This window comes from Aspergillus eucalypticola, assembly GCF_003184535.1.
Source record: "Aspergillus eucalypticola CBS 122712 chromosome Unknown BO83scaffold_24, whole genome shotgun sequence".
NCBI lineage: Eukaryota > Fungi > Ascomycota > Eurotiomycetes > Eurotiales > Aspergillaceae > Aspergillus > Aspergillus eucalypticola.
Window position 1 is genome coordinate 288521 of NW_020290298.1, and position 27389 is coordinate 315909.

Here is a 27389-nt window from a genome sequence, read left to right on the forward strand (position 1 = left end):
AGAAGTACCATCAACGAAGCCCTATGAGAAATAACTTAATCTTTTGATATTATAGTCTGATAAGTATGCTTGGATGTCCTCTTCAATCAGCTGCCAAGGAAGTTCTAATTAAGTTCACTTCACTGTAGAAGAATATGGAGAGCACGCTATCTACTTCTATATGCAACAACACTCGTCTTCAGCCATCTAATTCTTCTTGCCTCTGAGGAGCTCCCACCCAACTGTACCGTGTTTGCCTTCTTTAACAGTCATCTCATCCACAGCCTTCACCAAGTCGTAGCAAATCTCCTCGGATACGGCACTGTCATGCTTATACCCAGGGTGTGACGCAACGAACTCGCGGATCCATTTGGCTCCAGTCCAAAGGGTACCGTTCGCACGCTTACGGATTAGTTCAAGGTAGCTGGCTAGCGAACACCGTGTCTCAACATCCACGTTGACACTGTTCAAGTAAGATTCGACGAGCGGAATTAATCCAGGGAATGATCCATCAGGGGAACCATTGATAATATCGGAAATCGTCATTAGATCATACTCAGACTCCACTGGGTGTAGTGGTGGCGATGGAGGTGGCGTGTTATGAGCAGAGGATGTCGTAGAGGAGACATTGCTACCACCTGGCGATTGCTGGTTCGGTCTGCGACGAGAGAAAGGGTCTTTGCGGAAGTAGAACTTTTGTTCCAACACTGCATTTCGAAGATGCGCAGTTTCCATGTTCTCTGTCGTACGCTGGATCGGGATGTAGAAATTGAGATCGAAACTCAAGATTGCACGGGTCACAAGCACGATAAAGATACTGAAGGCGGCGTTCTCAAAGTCGGTCATCTGGATTTCCATGGATCGGAATTCAACTCGCCAGCCGATGTCATCCTTGTCAGGTGGCGGCGGCTTGAAACGCATATGCTGCCAATTGGTCGACTGCAGGTTCTCGAAGTGATCTGCTTTGTTCAAATCCAGCTCCTCGAGATCTTCCGAGAATATGACCAGTGGATCACGAATAAACAGGTGCGCGAAATGTGTCGCCAAAAGATCATCCATGCCGTCATCCATCAATCGCTTCTTGATATCTTGATCAACGATAAGATCGGGATCCAGATATTCTTTTCTTAATCTGGGATCTTGTGAGATATAAGTCGAGTTCGAAGCATATCGTGATTTGGGGATCCTCCATCTATCATTCTTCAAGGGCTGCATGGTGTTAAGACAGTTCTTGAGACTGAGAAACAAACAACACAGAAGAGCGGAATCTTACAAGTTCACCAAGCTCCTCCCGTGTCCGGTCATCAACAGCTCCACTGATTTGATTCCAACGGACATCTGTGTCGACGAGGAAACCCTTGTATATCGGAGTAGCGGCAGTGAGAGCCAAGAGGATAGGCCCCAGCGGACTCAGTTGATCGTACAACTTTCTCCCTTCCGTCATGTTCTTCGCTTGAAAAGTTATCTGGAGACAGCAACTCCCCATGCCGAATGCCATGGCGTCCATGTAAACATGACCCTCCTTAGCCGCGCCATTTCGGACATCATCATCCTCGGGCCAGTTATGGAGGTCATAGTCCACGGTTGGATCCAAAAAGGGATCAGGCGTGTTTTTGTCCTTATAGACTGGCACATTTAGCTCGATTTTCCGGCCTCTCCTTGATCTTATATTGGCCGCCAAGGTTGGAAATCGAATATGGGGGTTAGCGATTTCGTCGGGAACAAATTGAGATCTCAATGCGGGACCCGATGGGGGATAATAAGGTTGAATATAGTCGTCCTTCGTCCCCAGACGAGGGAATGTGGTGAGCGTGATAGGACTCTCATTTGGTGCCATGTGAGCCTTTGCAACCTCACGCCTATTATACGTCCATCAGACATGTCATCACTTGCTCGGGGAAACCGAAAACGTACCGCCACTTCATATTGGACTCTACTTTCAGCAGATCCTTGAAGTCGATGCCCCAGGGCTTACCCGGAGTGGCTTCCAGCATGAATCGGCCAAATTCAGGGTGAAAATGAGGTGGCTCCTCACCCTCACTAAGATCTGTCAGTGATTCCCTTCTCGTGTTCCCAAAACCCCAGTCCAAACTCACTGTTCCTTATTCTGAGACAGAGGGGAAGTTCCTTCTTTCCATGATGCTTCGTCCTCAGCGAGCGACTTGAGGATATCGGCCTGAGCGAGAGACAAGCGTGCCTTTTTGCTCTCATCATCGACTGCTACGACGAGATACTCGACCTAACGAAGAATGAGTAATTAGCGAACATTGAAACAGAACAATGTGAAGATTGCGACTTACCTCGTCACCCCAGAGAAGGGCATTCCGTTCCTTTCCCTTGGCTCTATGCCAATTGGCAAGTAATTGCTATCTCAGTCAGGAGAGAACCCCACCTAGAGTACATGACTGGGAGAATATTCAACACAGGATTTATTTTCTTACCTCAATTCCCCATTTGCGAACCTGATCCGCTCTCTTCTTGGCTTCTGGCCAGTCCAAAGCCGTCCCAAGCGCTCTGAAGGAACGGCCAATGTTAGTTTTTGCGCATCAATGAAATCCGGCTTTGACCCAGCACGCTCCACCTACAGCAAGCCCATGTTGTCAACACCAGACAGTTGGAACTTCGAATTGCAAATCCCAGTCTGAGGTTCCAAGGTTTTTCTGCGGCTTTGGGTGAAGTGAAAGTTCGAAGGTCAGGCCATCCAGAAACCCCGCGGAGATGAGGGGAACTTTCCCGGCAGTATCTCCGAACCACGGCAGAATCAGCCAACGTCAGTGGCACGCAATGTCGTGACTTCAAGACACTGCCCCGGAACGGTTATACACAGACAACAACGGCAGCAGACACTTGATCGATTAAATATGAACAGAATGCTGACCCTGCCGACTTTAAGAAATTCTGTCGAACCTTCGGGTACAAAGGCTCAAGCGCCTATTGGTGGCCGGGAAACTTATTCCCCCCATTTCTGGTAGGCCGGGCGGGGCAGTAAGCAGTGGTCGGTGATTATCAATGCCGCCGATTTCTAAGCAGCGTGGAGGGATAAGAGGTCATGTGATATCTACTATCAGTTGCTCCGCGGCGGCCGATATGTATGGAGGGCAAGCAGATAAACATAGTTGGTCATTCGTCTCTATGTAGTTCTTCGGAAAGATGAATGAAGAATATCATGACCATTTGAAAGCATACTGGAAGCTCTTTACAGACCCATCATGGTCTCCAGGGTGTTGCACCATGGCCAGATATGCATCTGCCTGCCATTGAGATGTCATCTCATGGCACTCGCGGACAAAGTCGCAAACTATTATGGTAATTGCACTTAACAAATCATCGCTCTCATTATGTTGCAAAGTTGAAAGGTGGGACAGATCTGAGTCCCTTCTGGCCTGAAGAAACCTGTGCTGTCTTTTCGAGGGAGGGTGGCTAACGATTTCGACACCCAGACCTCCCAAGCAGCGTCGGAGCCGAATAACCCCAAAAGTACGGTTGATGCTACTGGTTAGCCAATCGACCGTTCTGGTTTTCGCAAGTGTGGTGATGGCAAGCCTAGTCTTGGATGATTCCCAACGCCAATGTCGGTGCATGGACAAATAATCTCAGAATCTCTATGTACATAACCCGCTCCTTCGCTCGTCTCGAATGCCGTGCCGATATTTTGGTATCATTAGTTGCTCCGGGCACCACCCTTAGCGGCGCGGAGCTCTTCCATCTTAGCAACACGCTTCTTGAACTCCTCGTATTGGCACTTCTCGTAGCTGTGTCTCTCGTCCTATTGGGTGGAAAGAGGCATGGCGTTAGTTATATATACGACAAGATGAATAGGAATCCATGAATAAACCAGAGTGAAAACAACGCACCTCGCACTTCCAGGGAAGGTAGTATTCTTGCTGGCGGCAGCGGTTCAATGGGATCAGGAGGCCTGCGCAAGAGTCGCGGTACTGGAGGGGAAGACGAGCATCCGACATTTCCTGGCGGGAGGCAGCTAAAGACAAGCGTTAGTCGTTAATCATCCGGTGCCAACTTTCACACCACTGCCTTCCGTCACATCAGACCCCAATGGCAACAAATACATACCGGTGCTATCCGCAAGCCCAATGGCACTCTTCACAGACTCGGCGGCAGTCATCTTGACACGAGGGGGTGACTCAATTGAAGGTTATTCCAAGGATAGGCGACTGGGCTGTGAGGTTTGCAGCTATCCGCAGTCGTCGTTCCTTCCGGATATCAGTCATGTGACCTCACGTGGTATTTATTCCTCAACAGGTTTAGCGCATTCAAATCCACTTTACGCGGTCAACGTACCCGGAGCGCGTCTTATCCAGCCCTGCCATCCGTCGCGTGTTGAGATAGATGTTGCTGGGCTACGACCAATCCGGCTCGCTTTCTACTGAAATTCATGTGATTTACTAAGGCAACAGGCAATCTTGAAATTGATGCCTTGCGGTAGCCAAGTTTAGATTTTTAAGTCCTTGTGTTCAAGTCGCGACGCCGCTCGGAAACATCCTATTATCGTACGGGACTCGCAGAATAGAATCGGCTTACAAGAGGCGCATCATGGCGGCCGTGGACTTCTCCAAAGTCTACTCTGCCACTTATAGCAGTGTGAGTACTCCTTCATCGTGCCCTTTCTGGTATTGCAAAGACCTCGTCCTATGAGGCGTGTTGAACAACACCGTAAGGAGGCTTACAACAACAATCTAACACTTGTGGCTAGGTCCCGGTTTATGAGTTCAAACTCGATGGCGACAGTGTCATGCGAAGACGATCCGATGACTGGATAAATGCTACACATATTCTCAAAGTTGCCGGGTTTGACAAGCCTGCGAGGACTCGCATCCTAGAACGCGAGGTGCAGAAAGGGGTTCATGAAAAGGTGCAAGGTGGCTATGGAAAATATCAAGGTAAGACGAGAATTTCCCAATATCGCCTCGTATTGCCGCGCTATAACTATATGCAGGGACTTGGATTCCGCTTCCTGAGGGCCGTATGCTCGCCGAGCGCAACAACATCATCGACAAGTTAAGGCCGATATTCGACTATGTCGCTGGAGATCGCAGTCCACCACCTGCCCCGAAACATACCACTGCAGCCTCGTCGAAGCCAAGAGCCTCAAAGAATACAAACAAGAGAGTCGCAACCGAAGAAGTTGTCCCTGCTCCAAAACCGCACCGAAGTATGGCACCGCCCGCCTATCCACCTTATGAGCCCTATGAAATGAGCCAAGGATTCGACGAGGATGAATCACTAGAACAAGCAACGCTTGAGTCATCGTCTATGATTGCAGATGAAGAGATTATGGTAATGTCTCAGAATGGTACATATTCACGGAAGCGCAAGCGTGGGATAAACGAGGCTCCGGCAATCTCTATTAGTGAACAGGAACATATACTCTATGGTGATCAACTGTTGGACTATTTCATGACGGTAGGGGATGCTCCGGAAGCGACACGTATTCCTCCCCCACAACCGCCAGCCAATTTCCAGGTCGACCGCGCAATTGACGATTCTGGAAATACTGCTCTCCATTGGGCATGTGCCATGGGTGACCTAGAAATCGTGAGGGATCTACTACAGAGAGGAGCAAATATCAGAGCTCTATCTGATCAGGAGGAGACACCTCTCGTGCGTGCCGTGCTGTTCACGAACAATTATGAGAAGAGGACGTTTCCACCGCTACTAGAACTTCTCTTGGACACAGTCTCATTCCGAGACTGGTTTGGCGCTACTCTATTCCACCACATAGCAGAAACTACTCGGAGCAAAGGAAAATGGAAGAGCTCGCGATATTACTGCGAAGTATTGCTAGATAAGCTACGTGTTACGTTTTCGGCTGAGGAAGTTGATTTATTGCTGTCCTGTCAAGATCAGAATGGGGACACTGCTGCTCTGATTGCCGCTCGAAATGGCGCGTTTCGTTTGGTTGACCTACTACTCGCGCGGTGTCCGCGAGCTGGTGACCTTATAAACAACAAAGGCGAGGCGGCCTCAACTATCGTCCGACGGGTACCACCTAATGAGCGCGACATCCCTCTCCCCCCTTCGTCTATTACGATGGGTAATGATCAATTAGATCCGGACATCAAGGCACCTGTTACATCAGATCACCTGCCTCCCAGCCTTCCGCAGGACTCCTCCCCTACTACCTCGGCATTGATGTCTAAGATCGCCGTCATTATGTCCGAAGCGAACAAGAAACTCACCGCAAGCTATGGCAGCTCCAAGGCAAACCAGCAAGATTCAGACGATGTTGCGAACCCGGAAGCACTGTATGCGCAACTTGAATCGGATCGACAAAAGATCCAGAAACAGGTCGGTATGCTGGTAGCGAAAGAAGCCGAAGAAGAGTCAATCGACACGCAGCTTGATCGTTACGAGCAATTGAAAAACAGCTACGAATCACTCTTGGAGCAAATCCACCAGGCTCGACTCAGAGAGAAGATCGCCTCAACGCCAGTACCAGAGAAGGGGGATACTGGATCTGACCAGGACCAACTACATCGCACATACCTTATGGCTCGTCAATTGTGCTCTGCCCAAAAGGCTCGGCGCGCTGCCGTGAAGGATCTTGTCCAACAGACAGCCGATGCGGGTGTAAGCACCAAGTTCGATGTCCATCGCAAGTTGGTAGCACTTGCCACCGGCCTCAAAGAGGAAGATTTAGATCCAATGGCCGCAGAGCTGGCTGAAACACTCGAGTTCGATCGAATGAATGGGAAGGCTACAGGAGCCGAATCACCAGATCCAGAGGCCAGGGAATCGGCCACATTCCCCATCCCTGGTCCGACAGTATCTGTGGACGCCTGATTGGTCTGGAGGGGATTGTTCATTTCCAGTCATCAATCGTTCACCTCCCGCAGTTCCTCCAATCTGTGGTAACGCTTCTTTCTCATTATGGATTTACTTGTAAATTATTGCCGGTTTGGACATGATTACTATCTACGCAAGAACAGTTAGTCAACAACGGGCTAACTCTACCTCTCCCTGTCTACTTTCTTACCAGGGATGCGCTGCAATCTTCTCACGATCACTGATGCATGTTGATGTTAATTTCCTACTACTACTTCTGGCGGGCCATTTGAGTTTCTGGTTTGCCAGCAGATACCCACTCAACTTTTTTTTTTTCCTTCTCTAATTTCATGGTTCCACTCATCTTTCTTACACCTGTCTACCTTCCTATCTAAAGTCTATAAACCCTTCGCATGATCGTCCCGTCCGTCCCTCCTAGGTGAATCTAAAGCAAACACGAACACGAACGTAGTGCTTACCTAGGTGTCTAAGCCCACATGAAGATAATCGTGGCTGGGCTCTGAGATGATCATGAAAAGTTTAGATATCTTGCCATCTCTTCCTTTCTCTCCCTCTCTGGCCAGGCCAAGACCATACTTCGAAACTAAAATCGATAGTAGTGTCTCTGATCTTCTTGGCACCTTCTGATTCTTGCATGGCAGAGCTTATACCACTCCTGTTAAATTTCCTTGACACTACTAAGTAGTTGTTCTCAGGGTCTGAGTGAGTGAGTCACTTGGAAGCAAAATATATTATGAATGTTCTTCTGGTACACGAGATAGTAGGACTGGTAGAAAGTAGCATGTGAGAGCGAATGTTGAGCTTCATTAGGGTAGTATTCATGACCGTAAAAGGCCATGTAATATCTACTACTGAGTAGCAAGGTGAAGGTTTCATGTGTGATTCTGGACCAGCAGGGGAGGTAGGTAAGGCACAACTTGCAACGATTGCAGGTTAGCCTGCTCTACGCGAGTAGTATAATATAGAGTTTGGATTACTTCATAATATTCTCATTGAGGAACTGTCACAGTGTGGCAGTGCACTGAACAAACAATTTCTTTCAGCTTGCAAAAAAGCAAGGAAACGAAAAGGGGTAGTTAGTAGTTAGGTAGTAAGTAGGTAGGCGAACTAGGTCGCACGTCCCTCGGGGAGGCGGAAAAAGGCAAAAAAGTAGGGCCCGAACCGCGATTCGAACGCGGGGCCTCCTGCATTTCAAGACCCGAAGCAGGAATCATACCACTAGACCATCCGGGCTAACTTATGAAACATCTTGCTGAGCATGTCTCATACGCAGAGACGAAGCGTCAGCTCCTAGATTATAGGTTGCCACAGAGATCCATCTATCCGTCGCGGTGGGAGTGAGATCAACACACACAAAACAGGCAACTGCAAACGAAGACCACATGGGCTAAGTCATGTGACAATAGGCAAATAAACAAGATAAAAAATTACGGGCCCGAACCGCGATTCGAACGCGGGACCTCCTGCATTTCAAATCCCGAAGCAGGAATCATACCACTAGACCATCCGGGCTTTTGTTATGTAATCCATATGCGTCGATGGATTCATGGTCGATGGGAAGGCTTTGGGGTAGGTGCTCTATGCATGTCCGGGCGTGAGATTGATCATCCATAAGGTTTTAACCACCCGATTGCTTGCGAGATCTCGGCCTACGGGAAATAGTGATAGACGCTCTATACCTGTACTATTTCACTTTTATTAGTAGGTTAACAGGTGCGCATTGCGTTTAATCCCGCCCTGCGGCGTTGTTCTAGCCGGTACGACCCATTTCGACTTCAAAGCATTGTGGCAAGCCGATCTCTTGGCTTCCTTTATGTCCCATGGCTACTCAGGACCTGGGTTGTTCTTTTGGTGTTTTCGTATACATGCGAGGCAGGTACAGCGAGTCACTGGGATTTTAAGTTAAGATGAAGCAATGGTATTGGTATAATAAGGTTGGGTGTTTTGCCACGCGGTTATTTATGGATGACGAAAAAGAGACGGGATGTGGAAGGGGACTGGGTGGTCATTATAGTTTGATGGATCAGAATTCCGTTGCTGTGAGCATCTATTGATGCGTTGCTTTTGTATAGTAGCTGTTAGTCACGGCGTTGGGCCACTTTGATGCGCATTTGTTGCGGGAGTGATATATAGTATTAATACTATGATGCCGCAAGCCGATCAGAAAAGACACGGACGCTTTTACTCGATCCCTTGACGTCAAATTGACTACGATACGGTAACAGCAAAAGCTATTAGGCATGATAAGCAAAGGCAAATATCCACAATGGAGGAAAGGATCATACCATGGGGCAGGGATTCACACGGACCAGGATGGGAGGCAGCTACAGGTCAGCTTCCGCCACTGCGAGTATGAACGAAACACACCCCGTGTATAGAGTAGTACATAGAGGCCAGTTTTCGGCAGAAAGGTTAGTATACGATAGGCACTGGACATTTTCAGGATGTATCGACAGTCAATCATAAATCGGCCGAGAAATGTAAACGGTCAACCTGTTACTATCCTCATACAGTCACCCAACTTGCATGAGATCTGCCTACCTGAGCGCAGTAACTGGGTTAGAACCTGCGTCGAAGCATCGGTGTGATGCGACGCTTATGCCAGGCCCCCCACTCATATTTCCATATGAACAAATGGACACTGATTCCATATAGCCCAAATAATGGCGCAGTGGCCGACCACCTGTTGGGCATGACAATGCGAACATCGCATGATAAACGCATCCAGCTGTTCGACCATATATTTCATGTCACCATCAAGATCGTGTGATTACAGAGTTGTAATGTCTATTAGTGTAATCGGGAACAAATCGACTAGACTGTGCATTGATGCTGGATCAGTAGGTACTTTGGCCTGCCAGCTGTGTATGTGCTTGGTACCTCCCACAAATACACAGCCTTTCGTGTGTTTTGTCAGAGTGCGTGCTCGTTAACGGTCTGGGTTGAGAGGTGATCTACCCCCGATTGCCTCCATGTTGCCTAGCTCTCCTGTAGCTTTGAGTTTACTGTGCTCGGAATCCCGCCGCGACATGAAACTGAAACCGTCCAACACATTGTTTATCCCGAAGGAGTAGCTCTGCGCGCCATATCGCAATACCAAGACGTGTTCCAAAAATTTCAGCGAGGAACAATGCCTGCCAAGTTGATTGACTAGACCGTCAGCAGGCGTCAAAAAAGTTACAGCTAAGCGAATGGTCGGGTCAGTCCCATCCAGTTTCCTCGATTTTGGCAGATCCACGGAACATGACCCAGGAGAACCACTCCACAGACAGACCAGTTCTTCATCGACCATCATCTGGGTTCCCAGTGGCACACAGACCTCTAGCAACGTCACCAATGATCTGCGTGTAAAATGAGCTGACTGGTGATCGGATGTGCAGGGCCATCTCTGCTACCTTCAGTTTCTCGTTTGACGCTGCCAGTAGCTCACGGGCTGCGGGACCACCCGTTCCACACACACACACACACACATGGAGACGAGATTTTCAAGGGGTCATCTACTTGCAGGAGCACTCGGGAGCCCACGGGCGTTGAGCGTTCGTTTCCTGTTGACCGAGTGAAAAGGCCGAGCAAACTGAGACATTGCATGGTTCGGCAGGCCAGCAGCATCACGCCCAATCATGTTTCCACTCTCAAACCGGGTAACTTGATTGAGCTTACCACGGAATCCTCATGACAGGGGTGTGAGAATACAGAAATGGCATCCCCATTCTACAGAGTACATACTTAAGTATGGTCTCGAATGAAAAGGCACGAGGAGGCCGCTAGAACCGGTAAAGTGGCAGGCGAGAAGGTTCCATTCAGGTGCTTGGCAACCGAGATAGTCGGGAGTTAGTGGCTCCTGGGCGAATCCTTTTGGACCGGGTCACTCTAGCGATTTCTTTCGCTACTAATTATCAGATGCCAATGCCCACTGGTCAGGGGGGAAGGCGGAGAATTCTGGCTACGGGATTCGCCCAGTACTAGACTAGCAGCCCCCCTCCGCATGCTGCATCGTGGCTCTTCCACTCTACTGCAATCATCGTGAGTGGATCGGGTGGGGACCTGGAAGACGAAGGAAGGCCACTCGATGTAGGAAGCGCTCGGAAGGTTTCGAGGTACCATTACAGTTGCTCTTCGCAATTGGACGGACTTCGATGCGGGATTTTCTTGTGCAGAAAAAAAGGTTATCCTGCCGCCAGACCAGTTAGGCTAGTAAGAGAGGTACCGAAGGAAATCAGATCATTAGACAGGAAGTGCAGTAGGCACCGCAGCACGAAGGACTAGAGAGTAAAATATGATCCACCACTAGGGTCGATCAGCAGCGCCCGTCGGCCTTTTTGGCGCTCAGCCGGAAATGAAACAGAGGAGGGGAATAACCTTGACACCGGGAGAATGATGAGTTGTTTGAGAAGGAGAAGTAGAAGTAGAATTGTCTGGAGGGAACTTACGTCTCTCGTGGTGTAGATACACCGAACAGGAGGAAGTGGTGGATGATCTGCAAAAAAAGAGGGAGTGGGATGGCTAGGCTGGGACTATCTTCGATCAGCCGCGAAAGTGTTCAGTAATCCGTTCAGTGCAAGTTCAGTTCGCCATTTTCCTTTCCCCCCTTCTTTTTTCCCAGTCTCTGCTTTTTCCCCCAAATTTCCAAATGCCCGACCGTCTGGAGCCCCACTGGCTCCAGCATCTCGCCGCCTGCTCTTTTGGTTCTCCCTCAATTTGCCCCCCCATACTTAATAATCCGATCATCATCTACTAACGTAACTAGTGGTCACCACTACTTCTCCGTTTAACTACTAGTTAACTACCTTCTTACTTACTACGGCTACTAATCGCCAGTGCTTCGGCTTCCTTTTCAAGTCCTCACTCACCCTGGTGACTTCCATTGGATTGTCCCGTCGCCCATTATTTCACTTTTTAGTGATTTTCTGATTTCAGGGACTTCCTTTTGACGCACTATTGGTCTCTCCTAAATGGTTTAACTGTCGACGTCCGCCGTCTGACCTCGATTTTCTCTGGTCGGACACAATCCGCCCCTCATTCACCTTCATGTCGCTACCCCACACCATCTTCTCGTATCTAGCATTATCTCCTACACATGGAAGTTCATACGTTGGTTTGTGCGCCGGGGAAGCCTCTTCCCCCCGCACAACCCCAGCTTTCCGCAGCCGCAGCGCCTGAGAAAAGAAAGCGGGTCCGTCGATGGCATCACCGAGGATTTACAGGCTGTTCGACATGTCGTCGACGCCACGTCCGCTGCGACGAAGCATCGCCGTCCTGCAAAAACTGTACACGCCTGGGTCTTGAATGCGATGGCACTCAGGGTCGTATGACCTTCAAAGTCTACGGACCGCCGCAAGCGGATTCGTCTCCCGCCACCGCCAAGAAATGCGACAAAAAGATCAAGAGCGAAGGGGACAAGCAAGTGAAGCAGGAGCCGGCAGGAGACGAGAATGAGCCTTTCGAAACATTAGTTGTGTCTCCAACAACTGTGTCCGACCTGAAGCCTATAAAATATCGCTTCCAAGACCCCATCTCTCCCGCCGAATTTTTATCCTCGTCACTAGACTGCGTCGAAGGCCGGTATTACACTCATTTCGTCGACCAGGTCTCTACTCTACTCCTCATCTATGATAATTCGAACAACATAAATCCCTACCGAAGATTCTTCCCTGAGCTCGCTCGATCCTCAACGTCAATGGCTAGCGCTATGCAAGCCATGGGTGCGTTGCACCTTGCCAATACATCTAAAGGACAACAGCGAAACAAGCACTTCCAACAAGCCATGAGCAATTATGGCGAGGTTGTCAAGTCCTTTAGAACCCGATATACAGACCCCAACCACAGCGTGCGACTTACGGATTTCGCCACCTGTCTTTTACTGTCACTGTTCGAGGTGAGTCCCTTGTTGTTGACCTGGGCATAACGAGCACACAAAGCTAATTAATCAGATGATGGATTCTCAACATCACAACTGGGCTATCCATCTTAAAGGAGCCCGAGAAATTTACCGAATACTTTTCACCCCTAATGACGACCCGGACAAAGAAGCCAAGCGCCTCGCTGAAATCAATCACCCACTTCGACCCTTCCTCGTATCGCTGCTCTCATACTTAGACGTTGCGGGTGCCTGTGCCACCAGTGAGGGAACCGTGGTGGAAGGCAGCTATTGGACAACACACGGAGGTGGCTGGGAGTACAATCTGGGTACACCAAGCCTGTCGACCGAACAACCTGCTTATAGTCACCATCTTGTTGAACTGCGCCAATGTTGGTCTGCTATGATGGAGATTCAGGCAGCCATTAGTGCCTTTGGAAAAGCGAAACAAGATGGTCTGATGCCGTTCGAACAACAAGACTTGGTTTATCACGAGCTATTACAGCGGCTGGTACAATGGCGTCTAAACGCACCACAGGCACTGCAGATGTTAGGCGAACTAGACGATGAGAGCTTGCGACAATATCCATACCCCGATGTCCTTGAGTATGCCGGGTGTATCGAAGCATATGAAAAGGCCACCAACATTTTCCTACATCGGGTTGGAGCAGCAGGCCGTCCTGATATACAGCCCCAAAGGGCGCTGTTAGACATGCTTGCTACGCGAATCTTGGCGTTGATTGGAAAGCTCGCAAAGGACGTGGGTCAGTTGGCGGTACTATGGCCACTCTTTACAGCTGGCCGAGAGTCACGGAACGAGAGCGAGCAGAAATTTGTGCGGCAGACCATGACTGATCTCCAGCGGTTCGGGTTCAAGGTATGTCAAGGATACACGTCAGTAATGATCAAACAAATGCTAATACGACTGCAGAATGTTGATAAGGCCCTCGAGGAACTGGAACAAGCCTGGTTCAAGCAGCGAGCTTTCCCAGAAGGTTGGATTGACACTATGGATGATATACGCTCCTCAATCCTACTCCCTTGAACAAAGCGGCTTCGTGGCTCGCTGATGACGTTCTCTGCGATTAACGACCGCCCTGAGCCATCTTTACATGGTATTTGACGATTTATAATGGACATAAGTTACATGGAACGGGGAAAACACGGAGTCTACGTATTGGTGTAATACTGGCGTTACTATTTGGGAAACTAAGGTGTTCGGCTGGGCTGGACCCTTAGACTTGGATTTGCGGAGCGTGAGGAAATATTTTCTGCAAATCGTCTGATTATATGTGCTGTTTGGGTGACGGATTTGTGCTGTTTTTATTCTACTGGAGGAGTTGGATCACTGTTGTACAGGTACAGACAAGGCTTACTGAAAGTCATATATAGAGTTACACCTTGGCACCCGGGAGAGTTATCTGCTTCTTACACTGCCTGAAATAGAACAAAAATCTAGTATCTGATCCCACCATGAGTCTATCTGTATGCATCCATCTGTAACTAAAGCAAATCACATTAAATTTCTGGGTATACCTAAACCCTTCTAGGCTCTATCATATCTACAAAGCAAACTTTTTCCACTCAAACATAACAGAGAGGGTGGGGGGAGGGTGCAAGCAGTCCAGTCTTTCCTGCCTTCTGTCCCCCCGAGCGATCAGTCAACGACCATCTCAACCATTCAACGCAAAACTAGCATCACCACAACCACCAATCGTATAATACAACATATAAATTACTGCGGCGTGCGCCACGCGATATTGCACTCAGTTCTCCTCCCTCCCGGAGGAAGACGTCGTCGCCTCAGGCTGTTGTTGATGATGATGATGATGATGATGATGATTATCGCCACTACCAACTTCCTCGACGGTTTCGGTTGCAGCACCCTTGCTATCGATGAAATGCGAGATGCGGTCAATAGGCAACCAGGCGCTTTCGGGGGTGACGAAGTAGGAGATTAGAGCGAAGATGGTCACACCGGCCATGATTATTGGGGCGTCTGGTTAGGGAGAGAGTAAGTAAGAAGATGTTTTAGAATGAAGTAAATTGGAAGGGGATGGGTTCTTACAGTTTAGATTAGCTCCTGTGACGGGGAACTCGTAAGGAGAGAATAGCACAGCTACCACCCAGCCGTTCCAGAAGACACCGATGAACTGGAACGGCTTGCTCCAGCGACCGAGACTCCACTCGGGCTTGGGGAAGCGTTTTGGGGTGCAGAGGAGTCGGCCGAGGCAGATGAGCCCGTATGCGGCGGCGCTAGGGACACCGGCGGCGGAGACGAGAGATGTGAAGGCGACGTCGGAGGGTAGCAGCGTGCAGCTGATGAGTGCTGAGACACCCCAGACTACGATGACGGCGTTGCGGGGCTGGCCGTTGTGGACTTTGGAGACCCAGCTGGAGAAGGGGAGGACACCGTCGCGGGCGACAGCGAAGACGAGGCGGGAGGCGGCGACGATGGCGATCGCTGTGTTCTGTAAAGTGGTTTAGTATGTGAATATGTGGTTGAGGGAGCTGTTGGGGGGTTGGACTTACGAGCCACAATGCAACTATGCAGATGACGTTCATGAAGACGTGGCCTCCTTTCCCAAGGACGACGGCGTAGAGGGGCACGAATGGCTGGGGGGAGCCGAAGGACATGAGAGTGTCGTTGTCGGGCTGGTCATGTCAGTATTCGGTTGTTGGATCATCGTTGCATGGAAGTGGGGAACTTACTGCACAGAAAAGGAACAGAATGATAGTTGCTAGACCACCAATGCCGCTGACGACAGTACTCCAGAAGATACCACGTGCTGCCGTCACCGAAGCATGCTTGGTCTCTTCTGCAACGTGACCAGAGGCGTCGAAACCGATCAGGATACCGGCAGTGGCGAGGTAGGAAAGACACCAGTTCCAGCCTGCAGGGGCACCTGTGGCGTTGTAGGTGGACATGAATGCCTCTTCAGCCGTGCGGAAACCCCATGTGTTGGCGGCACCAATCGGCAGCCAGATGACATTAAGAAAAAAGTCCAGCATGACGATGAAGGACGAGAAGTAGAACACCCATTTGAAGAACCTAGCTTTAGGACTATAAGCAAATGAACAGAGAAAGGATAGGCGCAAGCAGTCTTGGGATTGAACATACGCGGCAGGTAGTTAAGAAGTGCCGCCAATGCTAGCAACACTTCCGTGCAGATCCACTGGACAGCACGGAACTTGACACTGGATGTGTCTTTCGGGAAGTCGACGTCGAACACCGTCAATTCCTGTGGCGCTGATAAGTAAACTATCTTGAAATATCCGTGAGAGTGACACTCACCGAGAGCATGTAGTTGACAGCAGATTGGGTGTTGCTAGCACAGAAGGTCGTCCAGGCCGTAGTACTCCACCAAGCAACCACAAATCCGAGTAGCCTTCCAAAGCGAGGACCTCCGGACTCCGCGGCCCACAAGTAGATAGAGCCCGCGGAGGGCGAGGCAGAGCATACCTCCGCGATGACAGCAGCGGTAATATATGTGAAAACCAAAGTGACTAGATAACTCGTCCTACACCAAATGAGACACGATTCATTGCATGGGCGGTGGTAAAGCCTACCAGTAAGCCAGGTTACCACCTGCTGCGATACCTGTACTATAAGTGACGCGCACTCCTCCAACAAAGTAGAGAGCAGCTAATCATGTGAGGTTAGTGACCTTCATGGGCCTAGAATCCGCCGTGATCATTTCACATACCGAATGTCGTCGAGAAGTTTTCAAGTAATGTGTATGTCCTATGAAGGACCTGTAAACATATTTAGACAAACCTGCATGCAATAGGCTTGCTAAGGCTGACTCACTGGCTTATAGCCCATAGATTTCTGTTGGTAGTATATCAGTGATTACTAGTTCGATATCGATACTCGATCGCTGAAAGGAATGCCACTGATAAACATACCAATAGCTTTGCATCTTCTCGGGACTCTGCCTCGCTCCTGACCTCTTCTCCTCCGGCCGGAACAGTGTCAGGGTCGACAACGAGCTGCGAGTGTTGCTGGTGAGGTGACGGGGCCATGGCTGCCGTTCTGGAAACCAAGGCCAATGCTCAGAGACTCAAAGGTCCACGTCCAGGAGCGTGCAGATAGAATAGTTAAAAGTGAGGAAGTTAAGTGAAGATGTTTCTGTCGCAAGTTAGCTGAAAATTGATGATAGACGATCAAGAACCTGCTAACCCCACTCTGTAAGGCGTAAGACAGCAAGAAAAAAAAAAGGAACCAAATTAGCCTAGTGGATAAGCTAAAGCATTCGTGCTCCCGGTTTAACGAGTCAAGATGTCACGAACACTCCCCAGTCTAGCAAGGATATACACTTAACCAGTTCCCTTGTCTTCAATTCAAACTAGTTGACGGGATAGATAGTTGAGGGTTGACCGGAGATGTCTGCTCCGCAAGAGCCAACGGTGAGGGAAAGAAGAATTGTTGAAGCTCACTTTTGCGCTCCACTAGCGAGCCGGAAGAGCGCGCAAATTCCAATCAGGGCCTGTGGGTGGAAGGATGCGACCGCCGTGGGTCAAGAGAGTGTACCTTAAGGAGCCAAGCAAGAAATTAGCTCTGGTAGCATCACCGCAGCGGAGCCGTTCCACGTTTGCGCGAGCCCGTTCGGCCGTGGACGGATCCTGTACGCGCTCCATCGCCTGCTGGGGACAACGCGTGCATGCATGCATGAAAATGTTTATCAAGTTGGCGATTGATTTTTATCGATGGATATAATGACTCGCAAAGTAGCCTGGGTGTCTTCTGGCGCACACAAGACAGCGATTGCTTCAAACCGGTTGAGGGAGGGTGTCAATCGCATCATCATGATTATCTCCATGCCCCACCATGAGTGGAGCGGGAAAAAAAGCCGTGCGAGGGGCCGGCTATTACCAGGACCTGGATCTTGACATCGATTCGAGGCCAATTCAATTATTGTCAATCCAAAAATGACTGCTAGACAATATCCAGCTATCTTGCGACGGGTATAAAATCAAACAGCAATCCACGCGGACTTCCCTGGCAGGAGGGGATTTCAAGTATCGCCTCAGGCAGCAATATCTGAAAGAACATGCACGTGACCTCATGGATCAACTTCTTATCAACTACACTCACCATCTAGATCTTATCCTATCAGTAGAAATGCCGGGGATGTTGTTCAGTTAGGACCAGTGTGTTCCATTTTGCACTATCTGCAAGGATCATATGTTACGCTGCATAGCACGGACATCCCATCCTCCACCCTAGCAGCCCGAGCTCGCTGGAATCTACATTCACGTGGACAGTCGATCATCCGATTTGCGGAGAGGTGGTTCCTCTGGCATTCGTGATTAGATGCCATCAATGGGTTGCGGTGATAAAAATGATTCTCACAGCAAGTAGGTTCGAGTTCACTAGTCGAGCGGGGAAATGATGCCTTTAAACAACGTTTAAGTGTTCGGGAACTCTTTGATGATCAAAGCCGCAGTTTGCAAACGCAAATGATGATGGAGGTGTCTACACGAACAAAGAAGCTGGCAAATATCCAATGACCAACTACCCTGTCTGGCGATTCCACGAGCTCACACGCCTGAACGAGCCGCGTTCACGGCCAACCTCTTAATAAGTTGTCAGATATCCTCGCCGGACAAGGTTATAGCTTGACAACTGTTGTGATTCACAATCTCCGAAGGATGGCTCGTGCCCGTCGCACGGGATAGTGATATGTATTCCAGAAGGGTGCTCTGCATGATATGTACAATTATCTCCGATGCGGCGCCTAGACGGCGTTACATCCGGTTGCGGTTGGGTCAGGATTGTAGAAGTAGGAGGACACAGCTTGTCCGACCCGGTTAAATAGTAGCTCAATTGTACCAGGATGAGCTCAAGTCTTCGATGTAGATCCCCATCAGTCGGCAAGTCGTTGCAGCACGGGTAACCAGGTCAAGATGATATGAAGACCTTTTTGGGATAGTATTGTATACACAGATATGCGACAGGTGGCACGATAGGACCCTATTAATGCAGTCAATACCAGCATAAACCATGAGAAAAAGTGCATGGTGGACGATGCCTGATTGCCAAGCGGGAGTGACAGCTCAGACTCCGCGAAGCCGATGGCCAGTCAATGGGCCTTCCCCGCGCGGCTTCCCCTCATTTCCTGCAAGTCTTTGGTCACATCACCCACGGCTACTACTAGTACTATCGTTCTTCAATCCTATGGAGGTGAATTCCGGTCACCGGAGTCATCCTTTCTTTATGCCAAGTTTAGACTCGTGGATAATTGGCATGTTGTGTTCCCGCCATCCCTTGCGCAACGGTGACCTCCCCGCAATTTCAACGATCAATCTCTCTCCTGATTGAATCATGAATCAGGAGCTTTCCCCATATAGCTGTACGTGCCTGCACTCTTCAGCTGATATTTCAATTCACTAACGTCTCTGATTGAATGGGTTTACAGTTCGAAACAATAACCCGCCGTCCTGCCGTCCTTCCTAGCCTGCCCTTCTGTCACACCACCCATGTGGCCCCGACGCCCCCTTCTGCCACCTTTGCAGCATTGAGAGTGAGTGGAATGAGGGTTTCTGTGGCAATAGCTTCTATCATTAGAGTCGCCTTGCGTTAGCTGCCAACTTCCGCTATGAGTGCACCGCTGTTTCTGCGCTCGGCGCTGTTGCCATGCCGAGCAGTTCCTGGAGCCTATCCACGGGACTCCCGCTCTATTGTTAAGACCACTCGTGAGTGCTTTTGCTAACCTCATCGAGGGTGGGCCTCAAGACTTACTGACCACCGGCGCATAAGTGCAAGTGCGATGCGTTCCATTGTTAGCCACCAGATACAACTTCTTTGAACAGCTGCCACTTCCGACGTCGTCTCGCAGAAGATACGCTACTGCTGCATCCGCATCGCCGTCCGTCCCAGTCGTACCTTACTCCGCCCTGACCGTTGGTGTACCTCGTGAAACATACCCGAACGAACGTCGTGTTGCCGTGACCCCTCAGAATGTCTCCCTGTTGCTCAAAAAAGGATTCTCGCGTGTGTTGGTAGAACGCGGCGCTGGAGAGGAAGCCAAGCTACACGATCAAGTATACGAACAAGCTGGAGCAACACTAGTCGATCGGGGTTCAATATGGTCTCAGAGCGACATCATTTTGAAGGTCCGCAGTCCTCAGCAGCAAGGTCCCATCGACGAAATCGGAGCACTGCGCCAGGGAAGCACGGTTATTTCGTTCCTGTATCCGGCCCAGAACAAGCCACTGGTCGAGAAACTTGCTTCGCGTGGCGTCACATCTTTTGCCATGGACATGATACCAAGAATATCTCGCGCACAAACATACGACGCTCTTAGGTATGAGCCATTCATACTGGATACTCACAATGCTGACCACTTAACGATAGTTCCATGGCCAATATTGCTGGGTATAAAGCTGTCTTGGAAGCGTCCAATCATTTTGGCCGGTTTCTGACGGGCCAAGTTACTGCCGCTGGGTAAGTGAGTTTTTACATGTCTCATACAGATTTACTAACAATATGCTACTTAGAAAGGTTGTATTCCCTTCTGATATGATAGGCTATAATACTGAGAAGTTCTAGATCCCCCCTAGTAAGGTTTTGGTTATTGGCGCTGGCGTGGCTGGTTTGAGCGCAATCGCATCTGTAGGTCTCTGTTAACGCGTCACACTGGAGGGTCATTATTAACGGGCATTGTCTAGGCTCGTCGCTTGGGAGCTATTGTTAGAGGCTTCGATACCCGTTCTGCTGCTCGTGAACAAGTCCAGTCCCTTGGTGCCGAGTTCATAGAGGTAGACATCCAAGAGGAAGGATCAGGCCAAGGTGGATATGCCAAAGAGATGTCGAAGGAATTCATTGAAGCGGAGATGAAGCTTTTCATGGAACAAGCTCGGGAAGTAGATATCATTATCACGACTGCTCTCATCCCTGGAAAGCCTGCACCTAAGCTCATTACGAAAGAGGTAAGAACCATATCCCAGGATCCATCGAAATCTACTTACAGTTCTAGATGGTTGCTGCAATGAAACCTGGATCTGTCATCGTCGATCTTGCCGCGGAAGCAGGCGGGAACTGCGAAGCAACTATACCTGGCGAGTTGACTAGGTTTCAAGATGTGACTGTTATTGGTATGCGGCTTCCAAGTGTTCAGTGATACAGGACTGACAAGTTCAAGGATATACTGACTTACCGTCGCGTCTCCCAACCCAATCATCTACATTGTATTCCAACAACATTATTAAATACCTTCTGTCCATGTCCCCTAAAGAGAAGTCCTTTGGCATTGATTTAGCAGATGAGGTCGTTCGCGGTTCTATTGTTACACACGATGGAAAGATCATACCGCCAGCCCCACGGCCAGTACCACCTCCTGCACCTAAGCAAGAGATCCCCACGCCTACCAAAGAAAAAGCAGAACTGGCAATTTCGCCTTGGCAAAAGGCTACGCGCGATGTTACTGCCACTACCGCTGGTATGGGGACTGCTCTTGCTCTGGGCAAGGCTACAGGACCGGTGTTCATGAGCAACATGTTGACATTTGGTCTTGCTGGTCTGGTCGGCTATCGTGCAGTGTGGGGTGTTGCGCCGGCTCTTCATTCCCCCTTAATGAGCGTTACAAATGCGATTTCTGGTGAGTAGGCCGAATACTCCGCTGTTTTACTAATGCTGACTGCCTCAGGTATGGTCGGAATTGGCGGTTTCTTCATCATGGGCGGAGGCTACGTACCCAGCACGATACCCGAAGCCCTAGGTGCTACTTCAGTTCTACTGGCATTTATGAATGTATCAGGTGGTTTTGTTATTACCAAACGCATGTTGGATATGTTCAAGCGTTAGTGTTGAGGCACATATTGTTGACGATATTCGCTCACACCATGTCCAGGTCCGACTGATCCGCCTGAATACCCTTGGCTTTACGCTATTCCAGCTGTGCTGTTTGGTGGGGGCTTCCTTGCTGCTGCCAGCACTGGAATGGCGGGGCTTGTGCAAGCCGGTTATCTTGTCAGCAGTGTTCTCTGTATTGGTAAGTGCTTCTCGTGCTGATGTTTCCATTGCTAATATCAGTAGCCTCGATCTCGGGCCTTGCTTCTCAGCAAACTGCTAGGCGTGGAAATATTCTTGGTATACTTGGAGTCGCAGCTGGAATCATTGCTTCTTTGGCAGCTGTAGGGTTCTCGCCTGAAGTTTTAACCCAATTTGGCGCGGTGGCTGGCTTAGGTTCTGTCGCTGGTATGTAAAGCACTCATATGACCGACTTTCCTAACCGGTCAACAGGAGCTCTCATAGGACGACGAATCACACCAACTGGGCTTCCCCAGACCGTTGCTGCTCTCCATTCTGTGGTTGGGCTCGCGGCTGTCCTTACAAGCATAGGGAGCGTAGTGGCTGACATTTCTCACGTATCCACATTGCACATGGTGACGGCGTATCTGGGCGTTCTGATCGGTACGTATATCCCACGTGAGCAGGAAATCTCTAACCGTAGTAGGTGGTGTTACCTTTACTGGTTCTATTGTGGCTTTCCTGAAGCTCGCCGGACGTATGTCTTCGCGACCTATGATACTACCTGGTAGACACTTGATCAACACGAGTCTGCTTGGAAGTAATGTGGCCACAATGGGAGCCTTTGTTACAATGGCACCTGGATCCCCAGTGATCGCAGCGACGTGCTTAGGCGCAAATACCCTGCTTAGTTTCTTGAAAGGTTATACTACGACCGCTGCCATTGGTGGGGCTGATATGCGTAAGTGCTCGACCCTAGGTTACGTGCCTTGCTGACCAGCGCAGCGGTGGTGATTACCGTGTTGAATGCATACTCTGGATTTGCTCTGGTTGCTGAAGGCTTCATGCTCAATAACCCCCTCCTCACCAGTGTAGGCTCTTTGATTGGAGTTAGCGGTTCGATTTTGTCCTACATTATGGTAGGCATTCTCGATTAGACTATTGCTCGGAAGATTCTAACCATGCCAGTGCGTCGCTATGAACCGCTCGCTTACCAATGTCTTGTTTGGCGGCATTGCGGCTCCTCAGCAAGCAAAGAAGATCGAAGGCGAGGTAGTCCAGGCAACTGTCGACGATACCGTGGAAGCATTGTCAAATGCTGAAAGCGTCATAATTGTGCGTATGAGCTTTGAAATGATGAGCATGGCTAATGGGTTATAGGTTGTTGGATATGGCATGGCTGTAGCGAAGGCGCAGTATGCCCTGGCTGAGATCGTGCGTATGCTACGTGCCAGAGGTGTTACCGTGCGATTCGCCATTCATCCTGTTGCAGGCAGGATGCCAGGTCAATGCAATGTGCTTCTGGCAGAGGCATCGGTTCCTTATGATAGTAGGTACAACACCCGAGCACCTGGGCGAGGCTAACCAGAATAGTCGTGCTCGAAATGGATGAGATAAACGATGACTTCCCGGACACTGACGTTACCCTTGTGATTGGCGCTAATGACACTGTCAATCCAATCGCCCTTGAGCCTGACTCACCGATCTCTGGTATGCCAGTCCTGCATGCGTGGAAGAGCAAGGAGGTTGTTGTGATGAAGCGCAGCATGTCCAGCGGATACGGTAAGTGTCTTTGACTCATGGGATGAACAAGCGCTAATCGTGCAGCCGACGTACCAAACCCGATGTTCTACATGCCTGGAACAAGGATGCTTTTTGGAGATGCCAAGACCTCTTGCGATGGTGAGCTACCCTGCTAATGGATGAGGACAAATCTAACATGTTGCAGCTATCAAATCTGCTCTCGAGGCGCGTAAATAGTTGCTACTAGTTTCCTGGATTCATTCGTTCATGCTCTCTCACATTGGCGGGACGTTGGATGATTTGGGATGATTCTAGTTACATTCAGGTCCATAGTACTTTTGACATGAGCAAATACAAGGCCAATTCTGACGTATCAAGCATCGCTGCCTCCTACCCCAAAATGGCAGGTAGGTAGTAGTTCGTGATTGAATAGCTTCTACAGCCACAGAACCGGTACTGTAATCAAGCCTTGTTAATAAATTAGTGTAAAGCTGGAAAGATAGGTTACAATAAATACTCTTCTGGGTCTCCAGCCACTGTATCTACTATAGTCATGGTTATCACCGCAACCACCTCGACGGCCATTTCCATGTAAGTTCTTTGTGAGAGATAGGAGTTCTGGTATCGTGAATAGATTACCAGAGTACATACCATCTCTCGTATACCCAATACCCCACACGGCCTAAGCTTGTGGAGATGCTACGAAGATCATACGTTCTCTCTGTCCTGCTAGGTGATTAATGATAAGACCTCCATCTCCTCAGGGGAGCAAGCCCAATAACCCAGAGGCCCGTTCGACTTGCATGATGTATACCAGAGATTCTATTCACCGAAGTAAAGAAGAATGAATCTCCGGAGGGAAAGCGACTATTTGAACAGTGGATACACATGACTGGAAGCGCCCAACAGTATCATGGTAGTCCGACTAATGTAAGGTAATAATATTGCATCGGGCTCCTTCTGCATTGTTAAACGCCTTCGATAGCTCAAGTTCTCTGAGATCCGAAAATACTAAAAATCCCAGAAGGGCATCGGCACTAGTATATGGCACTGTAGTGTGTCTATTCAATTTAGTAATTTGCTCTGTCTGGACATAAGACCTCTTCCTTCCAGGCCTTGATTTGTTCTGAGGTCCAGAAAGACGCTAAATCTCCCCAGGAGCCCCGGAGCCTTCCAACAGCCATTCGGTGGCCCTACCTGGGATGTCCGCGGGCAGCTCCACGAATTGGCACGAGGACCACTCCGCGAACCCTACCGGCGGCGAGACTGGTTGTTTCACCCGATAGCTCGTTATAGTCTTCGCCATTTCATTGAAGACGGACGGCATTGTTAGATCTGCCTCAACTAAATAGTGCAGTAACTGTCGGAAAGCTGTCGTGCTTGCCTATTACGAGTAGCAGTACAACCAGTTAAGGACACAGAAGATCTAGAGGAGTGGAATAATATGGTGGTGTCTTGCATCATCCATTAAATAGATAATTTACGTCGATATCAGAAGAGAAGGAAAGCAGAAGCAGTCCTTCTTCTCTGCTTTTTGCGGGTGTGTAATGTTCAGAATTTGGTGCACTCATTGGAAGGGAGACAGCAATTTCATTCTTTAAGACATAGGTATGGATTGTACAATTTGTTGATAACATAAGTCTCGGTCTTTTCGACCTGAGGTAGTCATAAGTCTCGGTCTTTTCGACCTGAGGGTGCAGCAAGTACAATTCCTTGCGACCTGGTGTTACTTAAATCTCTGATAACGGCTGGCTCATTGCCAACCGTACTAGAAGCTCAATCGGCGCAGTCTCCTTTTTTTCGAAGCTGTACAGCTTAGACTGTAGAATAAGCATCCGAGTCCCACGCATACAGACATGAAAATAACGGAAATTATGGGGACCCGGAAATGACAGAAGGAGAAGAGGAAACGTCTTTTCATCTCCAAACTCCCAAGGCATGGACTTTATAGTCTCAATATCCTCCTCGAACAAAGCCTTATCTTCTGGAACCCGAGGCTGAACAGCCCGGCATTGCATAGCAGATATTATCACTGCGAGTTCCTCGTAGAGCATGGAGCTCTCTTTCCCGCAATGCGATAGAGCTAGGCCAACGGTAAGATGGGGATAGATACGGTGGCCATCAATCATATCTGGCTCGATCCGAAGAATTGCTCCCCAATGGTCGTGAACAGAAGGGTATGCCCCAAACAGCTCGCAGCCTAGATAGAACGGATCGGGCCATCTATTGGAAATTCTTTACTTAAATGATCTAGTCAAAAAGAAATCCAATAGCCTTCTTGCACTTACTCTATGTTTTTCAGTTTTCTTCGCCTCATTAGTCGTTCATCTAAAGTTTTCGCGTTTTCTCTTACTCCGCATTGACCCACGGAGTATTCCACCCATTTCATTAAATGGTAGGCCCATTGGTATATATAATTTTTCTGTTCATTTGGCGAGTCACCCGGAATGGCGGGGTTGTAGTGTATCATTGTCGGCTGTTTTGAGGCTAGAACGGGGTACTTTTCAAGCTCCGCTCGGGACATGGGTTGAAAAAAATTGGGACATCAGCAGGAAACAGTGTTCGTGGCCCATATATATCTGCTCCTGCAGTTCCCTTTCCTTCATCTTCAAGGTTTTCAAGAAAATATGGTCCCATATGACTGCGATCAATTTGGTACTGACCTAGGACTATATCACTCACCCGATTCTCTTTATCCACCAGCACTTCAGGAGGCTTCACAACCAATTCCTTCTCAAGACGAACGAGTTGCTCAGCTATGCTGTTGCTAGGCATTTTTGTCGTGTAATTGAATATGAGGGCGTTCTCGTTGTTCGAATGGTTGGTGATGTTGAAGAGTTGAATTGAGTCGAGACGGTAAGACTGTAGATGTTTGTGGGGGGTGGCTGGTCACCTGATACTGAATGATTCACTATCTACGCAAACTTACCATTAATACTCCATACCATGTCATAGAGTATTATTAGTACTGCTAGGCTCCTCGGCACCAAGATCCGGCTCCGTTTCAGCGTATCAACAAATGGTAGGCCTGGGCTTTGCTGGAGACCGGTCTTTGCGACCTGGCATATATCAAGGCCAGTCTGAAGCTGTTCTTTGCGACCCGTATGCTGGACGTATGACTAAAGTGAAATAGCAAGCAGGATCGTAGACACCTGCAATACTTGGCGTCTTTCCGCTATATTGTAGGGACCGTATCTTTGCATCGTCATCAGGCTGGGTTGCCTCGTATCACTTCCACCACGGCCATCTAGGTAGTTTGCCCAAGAATTGTCATATCCTGCAAAGTTTATCCATATTTCGTGTCCATCCTTTAAAACAAGAACCCGACTATGGTTACCAACGTGTTCATATTGGTTAGGTTGCGGGTGGCTTACTGGTGTGTTTTGATACTTCTATCAGTATCAGGATACTGGCTGACCCAAGCCACAACCTCAGCAGCCTCCTGCATATCGACTGCCTTGCCTATCTTTTCGCGAAGGTATCTCTTGCATTCAATCACAGACTTGATTTTACCTGTCTACTTATCTTGCAATTGTCCATCTGTGATTGCAACAAACTGGGGAGGAGACTCGCCTGAACGAAGATTATGATTACCGAATGTTCCCCTCAAACGGATTCTGGTGCTACGCCACTCGGAGGTAGTCGTGGTAGGTAACAAGGAAAGCGCCTGGAGTAGACTGATCAGACTAGAATTAACAGGAGTTTCATCAGAGCACTTAAGCGGATCAGTTCTGTTCTAAGGCCTTCCAGTACTTCCCACTGTTGAACGAGAGTAGTGCCAAATTCTCCCAGGCCCCGGAAGTTGTTTGTGCCGACTTGGTTGAGGTACGCTTGAAAGCCTTGGGACATTGCTAATATATTAGAGGCTGTAGTTAAGTCAAGACCATAGTCAGCAGGATTGAAATAGTCTGGGTAAATGGGTTGGGGGCAAATCGTTCTAAAGAGCATAAATTGCTCATCGTTGACGCAAGATCCTGACTGGAGTTCCTTGCAGTGTCGCAGCGACTTGTGCAAAAGGCCGGCCCGCTTGGCATATTGTACCCATTGCTCTCCGTTGCGAGGAAGTTCACCGATAAATTTTCCGAGAGACATGATCAACAACGAGTATCAGAAAGACCCAAAGACAAAGATCGTGTTTATGGGTGGGTGGGTGTGTATGTTTGTGTGTGTGTGTGTGTGTGTGTGAGGAGGGTGCTTGTCTTGGGAGCGAAGAGAATTTAGAGGAGACTTCAGCAGAACTCATCCGTCTGG

At 49.1% G+C, this 27389-nt stretch overlaps 9 protein-coding genes and 2 non-coding genes across 11 annotated transcripts; 4 read left to right on the forward strand and 7 right to left on the reverse strand.

Annotated features, from left to right (window-relative positions):
• Positions 1-56: 56 nt before the first annotated feature.
• On the reverse strand, positions 57-2575 carry BO83DRAFT_439873 (glutamate--cysteine ligase; the record flags this gene model as incomplete). The annotated part of the gene is made up of 7 exons (XM_025536208.1): positions 57-1188; positions 1253-1838; positions 1894-2019; positions 2076-2218; positions 2280-2345; positions 2421-2493; positions 2565-2575. The coding sequence occupies 7 exons, from the start codon at positions 2573-2575 to the stop codon at positions 187-189; spliced, it is 2007 nt and encodes a 668-aa protein (XP_025385087.1). The 3' UTR covers positions 57-186.
• An 885-nt stretch (positions 2576-3460) lies between these two features.
• BO83DRAFT_380985 (NADH dehydrogenase [ubiquinone] 1 beta subcomplex subunit 7) lies at positions 3461-4150 on the reverse strand. Its single transcript, XM_025531882.1, has 3 exons — positions 4051-4150; positions 3834-3958; positions 3461-3745 (listed from the first exon to the last, which is right to left on the reverse strand). The coding sequence occupies exons 1-3, from the start codon at positions 4100-4102 to the stop codon at positions 3641-3643; spliced, it is 282 nt and encodes a 93-aa protein (XP_025385088.1). The 5' UTR covers positions 4103-4150; the 3' UTR covers positions 3461-3640.
• A 159-nt stretch (positions 4151-4309) lies between these two features.
• On the forward strand, positions 4310-7137 carry BO83DRAFT_107876 (putative APSES transcription factor). Its single transcript, XM_025525908.1, has 3 exons — positions 4310-4578; positions 4691-4877; positions 4934-7137. The coding sequence occupies exons 1-3, from the start codon at positions 4531-4533 to the stop codon at positions 6778-6780; spliced, it is 2082 nt and encodes a 693-aa protein (XP_025385089.1). The 5' UTR covers positions 4310-4530; the 3' UTR covers positions 6781-7137.
• A 799-nt stretch (positions 7138-7936) lies between these two features.
• On the reverse strand, positions 7937-8016 carry BO83DRAFT_t217. The gene has a single exon. It is a non-coding gene; the product is annotated as a tRNA-Pro (tRNA).
• A 199-nt stretch (positions 8017-8215) lies between these two features.
• On the reverse strand, positions 8216-8295 carry BO83DRAFT_t216. The gene has a single exon. It is a non-coding gene; the product is annotated as a tRNA-Pro (tRNA).
• A 1180-nt stretch (positions 8296-9475) lies between these two features.
• BO83DRAFT_410480 (uncharacterized protein) lies at positions 9476-11290 on the forward strand (the record flags this gene model as incomplete). Its single annotated transcript, XM_025534218.1, has 11 exons — positions 9476-9547; positions 9628-9701; positions 9731-9757; positions 9778-9853; positions 9972-10128; positions 10260-10372; positions 10544-10613; positions 10705-10742; positions 10812-10819; positions 10845-10880; positions 10941-11290. The coding sequence occupies 11 exons, from the start codon at positions 9476-9478 to the stop codon at positions 11047-11049; spliced, it is 780 nt and encodes a 259-aa protein (XP_025385090.1). The 3' UTR covers positions 11050-11290.
• Positions 11291-11402: 112 nt separating this feature from the next.
• On the forward strand, positions 11403-14112 carry BO83DRAFT_439876 (Zn(II)2Cys6 transcription factor). Its single transcript, XM_025536209.1, has 3 exons — positions 11403-12658; positions 12714-13517; positions 13572-14112. Exons 1-3 carry the CDS (start codon positions 11861-11863, stop codon positions 13683-13685), a joined length of 1716 nt encoding a protein of 571 aa, XP_025385091.1. The 5' UTR covers positions 11403-11860; the 3' UTR covers positions 13686-14112.
• Positions 14113-14406: 294 nt separating this feature from the next.
• On the reverse strand, positions 14407-16666 carry BO83DRAFT_401458 (putative amino acid permease; the record flags this gene model as incomplete). The annotated part of the gene is made up of 10 exons (XM_025533463.1): positions 14407-14639; positions 14709-15111; positions 15173-15295; positions 15353-15696; positions 15762-15882; positions 15936-16161; positions 16211-16286; positions 16348-16396; positions 16452-16472; positions 16550-16666. 10 exons carry the CDS (start codon positions 16664-16666, stop codon positions 14407-14409), a joined length of 1713 nt encoding a protein of 570 aa, XP_025385092.1.
• A 2388-nt stretch (positions 16667-19054) lies between these two features.
• BO83DRAFT_380990 (putative nicotinamide nucleotide transhydrogenase) lies at positions 19055-23515 on the forward strand. The gene is made up of 18 exons (XM_025531883.1): positions 19055-19339; positions 19404-19950; positions 20001-20090; positions 20207-20258; positions 20315-20575; positions 20623-20740; positions 20788-21243; positions 21292-21444; positions 21496-21636; positions 21681-21842; positions 21888-22058; positions 22102-22356; positions 22401-22534; positions 22584-22730; positions 22776-22944; positions 22989-23177; positions 23223-23297; positions 23344-23515. Exons 1-18 carry the CDS (start codon positions 19243-19245, stop codon positions 23373-23375), a joined length of 3249 nt encoding a protein of 1082 aa, XP_025385093.1. The 5' UTR covers positions 19055-19242; the 3' UTR covers positions 23376-23515.
• A 1287-nt stretch (positions 23516-24802) lies between these two features.
• Positions 24803-25982, reverse strand: BO83DRAFT_380991 (uncharacterized protein; the record flags this gene model as incomplete). The annotated part of the gene is made up of 2 exons (XM_025531884.1): positions 25427-25982; positions 24803-25361 (listed from the first exon to the last, which is right to left on the reverse strand). Coding segments are annotated over exons 1-2 (506 nt in total), but the record flags the coding sequence as incomplete, so codon positions are not given.
• A 526-nt stretch (positions 25983-26508) lies between these two features.
• On the reverse strand, positions 26509-27230 carry BO83DRAFT_401460 (uncharacterized protein; the record flags this gene model as incomplete). The annotated part of the gene is made up of 3 exons (XM_025533464.1): positions 26509-26655; positions 26692-26869; positions 26899-27230. The coding sequence occupies 3 exons, from the start codon at positions 27228-27230 to the stop codon at positions 26509-26511; spliced, it is 657 nt and encodes a 218-aa protein (XP_025385095.1).
• Positions 27231-27389: the final 159 nt, after the last annotated feature.

Excerpts from the sequence above, each read along its gene's own strand:
- BO83DRAFT_380985 (XM_025531882.1), bottom strand. The coding sequence starts at position 4,102 with ATGACTGCCGCCGAGTCTGTGAAGAGTGCCATTGGGCTTGCGGATAGC. Across the intron at positions 3,959-4,050 it reads TGGGCTTGCGGATAGCACCG|CTGCCTCCCGCCAGGAAATG; the intron begins GTATGTATTTGT and ends GCTTGTCTTTAG. Across the intron at positions 3,746-3,833 it reads ACCTTCCCTGGAAGTGCGAG|GACGAGAGACACAGCTACGA; the intron begins GTGCGTTGTTTT and ends TCCACCCAATAG.
- BO83DRAFT_107876 (XM_025525908.1), top strand. The coding sequence starts at position 4,531 with ATGGCGGCCGTGGACTTCTCCAAAGTCTACTCTGCCACTTATAGCAGT. Across the intron at positions 4,579-4,690 it reads ACTCTGCCACTTATAGCAGT|GTCCCGGTTTATGAGTTCAA; the intron begins GTGAGTACTCCT and ends ACTTGTGGCTAG. Across the intron at positions 4,878-4,933 it reads TGGCTATGGAAAATATCAAG|GGACTTGGATTCCGCTTCCT; the intron begins GTAAGACGAGAA and ends AACTATATGCAG.
- BO83DRAFT_439876 (XM_025536209.1), top strand. The coding sequence starts at position 11,861 with ATGGAAGTTCATACGTTGGTTTGTGCGCCGGGGAAGCCTCTTCCCCCC. Across the intron at positions 12,659-12,713 it reads TTTTACTGTCACTGTTCGAG|ATGATGGATTCTCAACATCA; the intron begins GTGAGTCCCTTG and ends CTAATTAATCAG. Across the intron at positions 13,518-13,571 it reads TCCAGCGGTTCGGGTTCAAG|AATGTTGATAAGGCCCTCGA; the intron begins GTATGTCAAGGA and ends ATACGACTGCAG.
- BO83DRAFT_380990 (XM_025531883.1), top strand. The coding sequence starts at position 19,243 with ATGAGTGCACCGCTGTTTCTGCGCTCGGCGCTGTTGCCATGCCGAGCA. Across the intron at positions 23,178-23,222 it reads CAGCATGTCCAGCGGATACG|CCGACGTACCAAACCCGATG; the intron begins GTAAGTGTCTTT and ends CTAATCGTGCAG. Across the intron at positions 23,298-23,343 it reads TGCCAAGACCTCTTGCGATG|CTATCAAATCTGCTCTCGAG; the intron begins GTGAGCTACCCT and ends AACATGTTGCAG.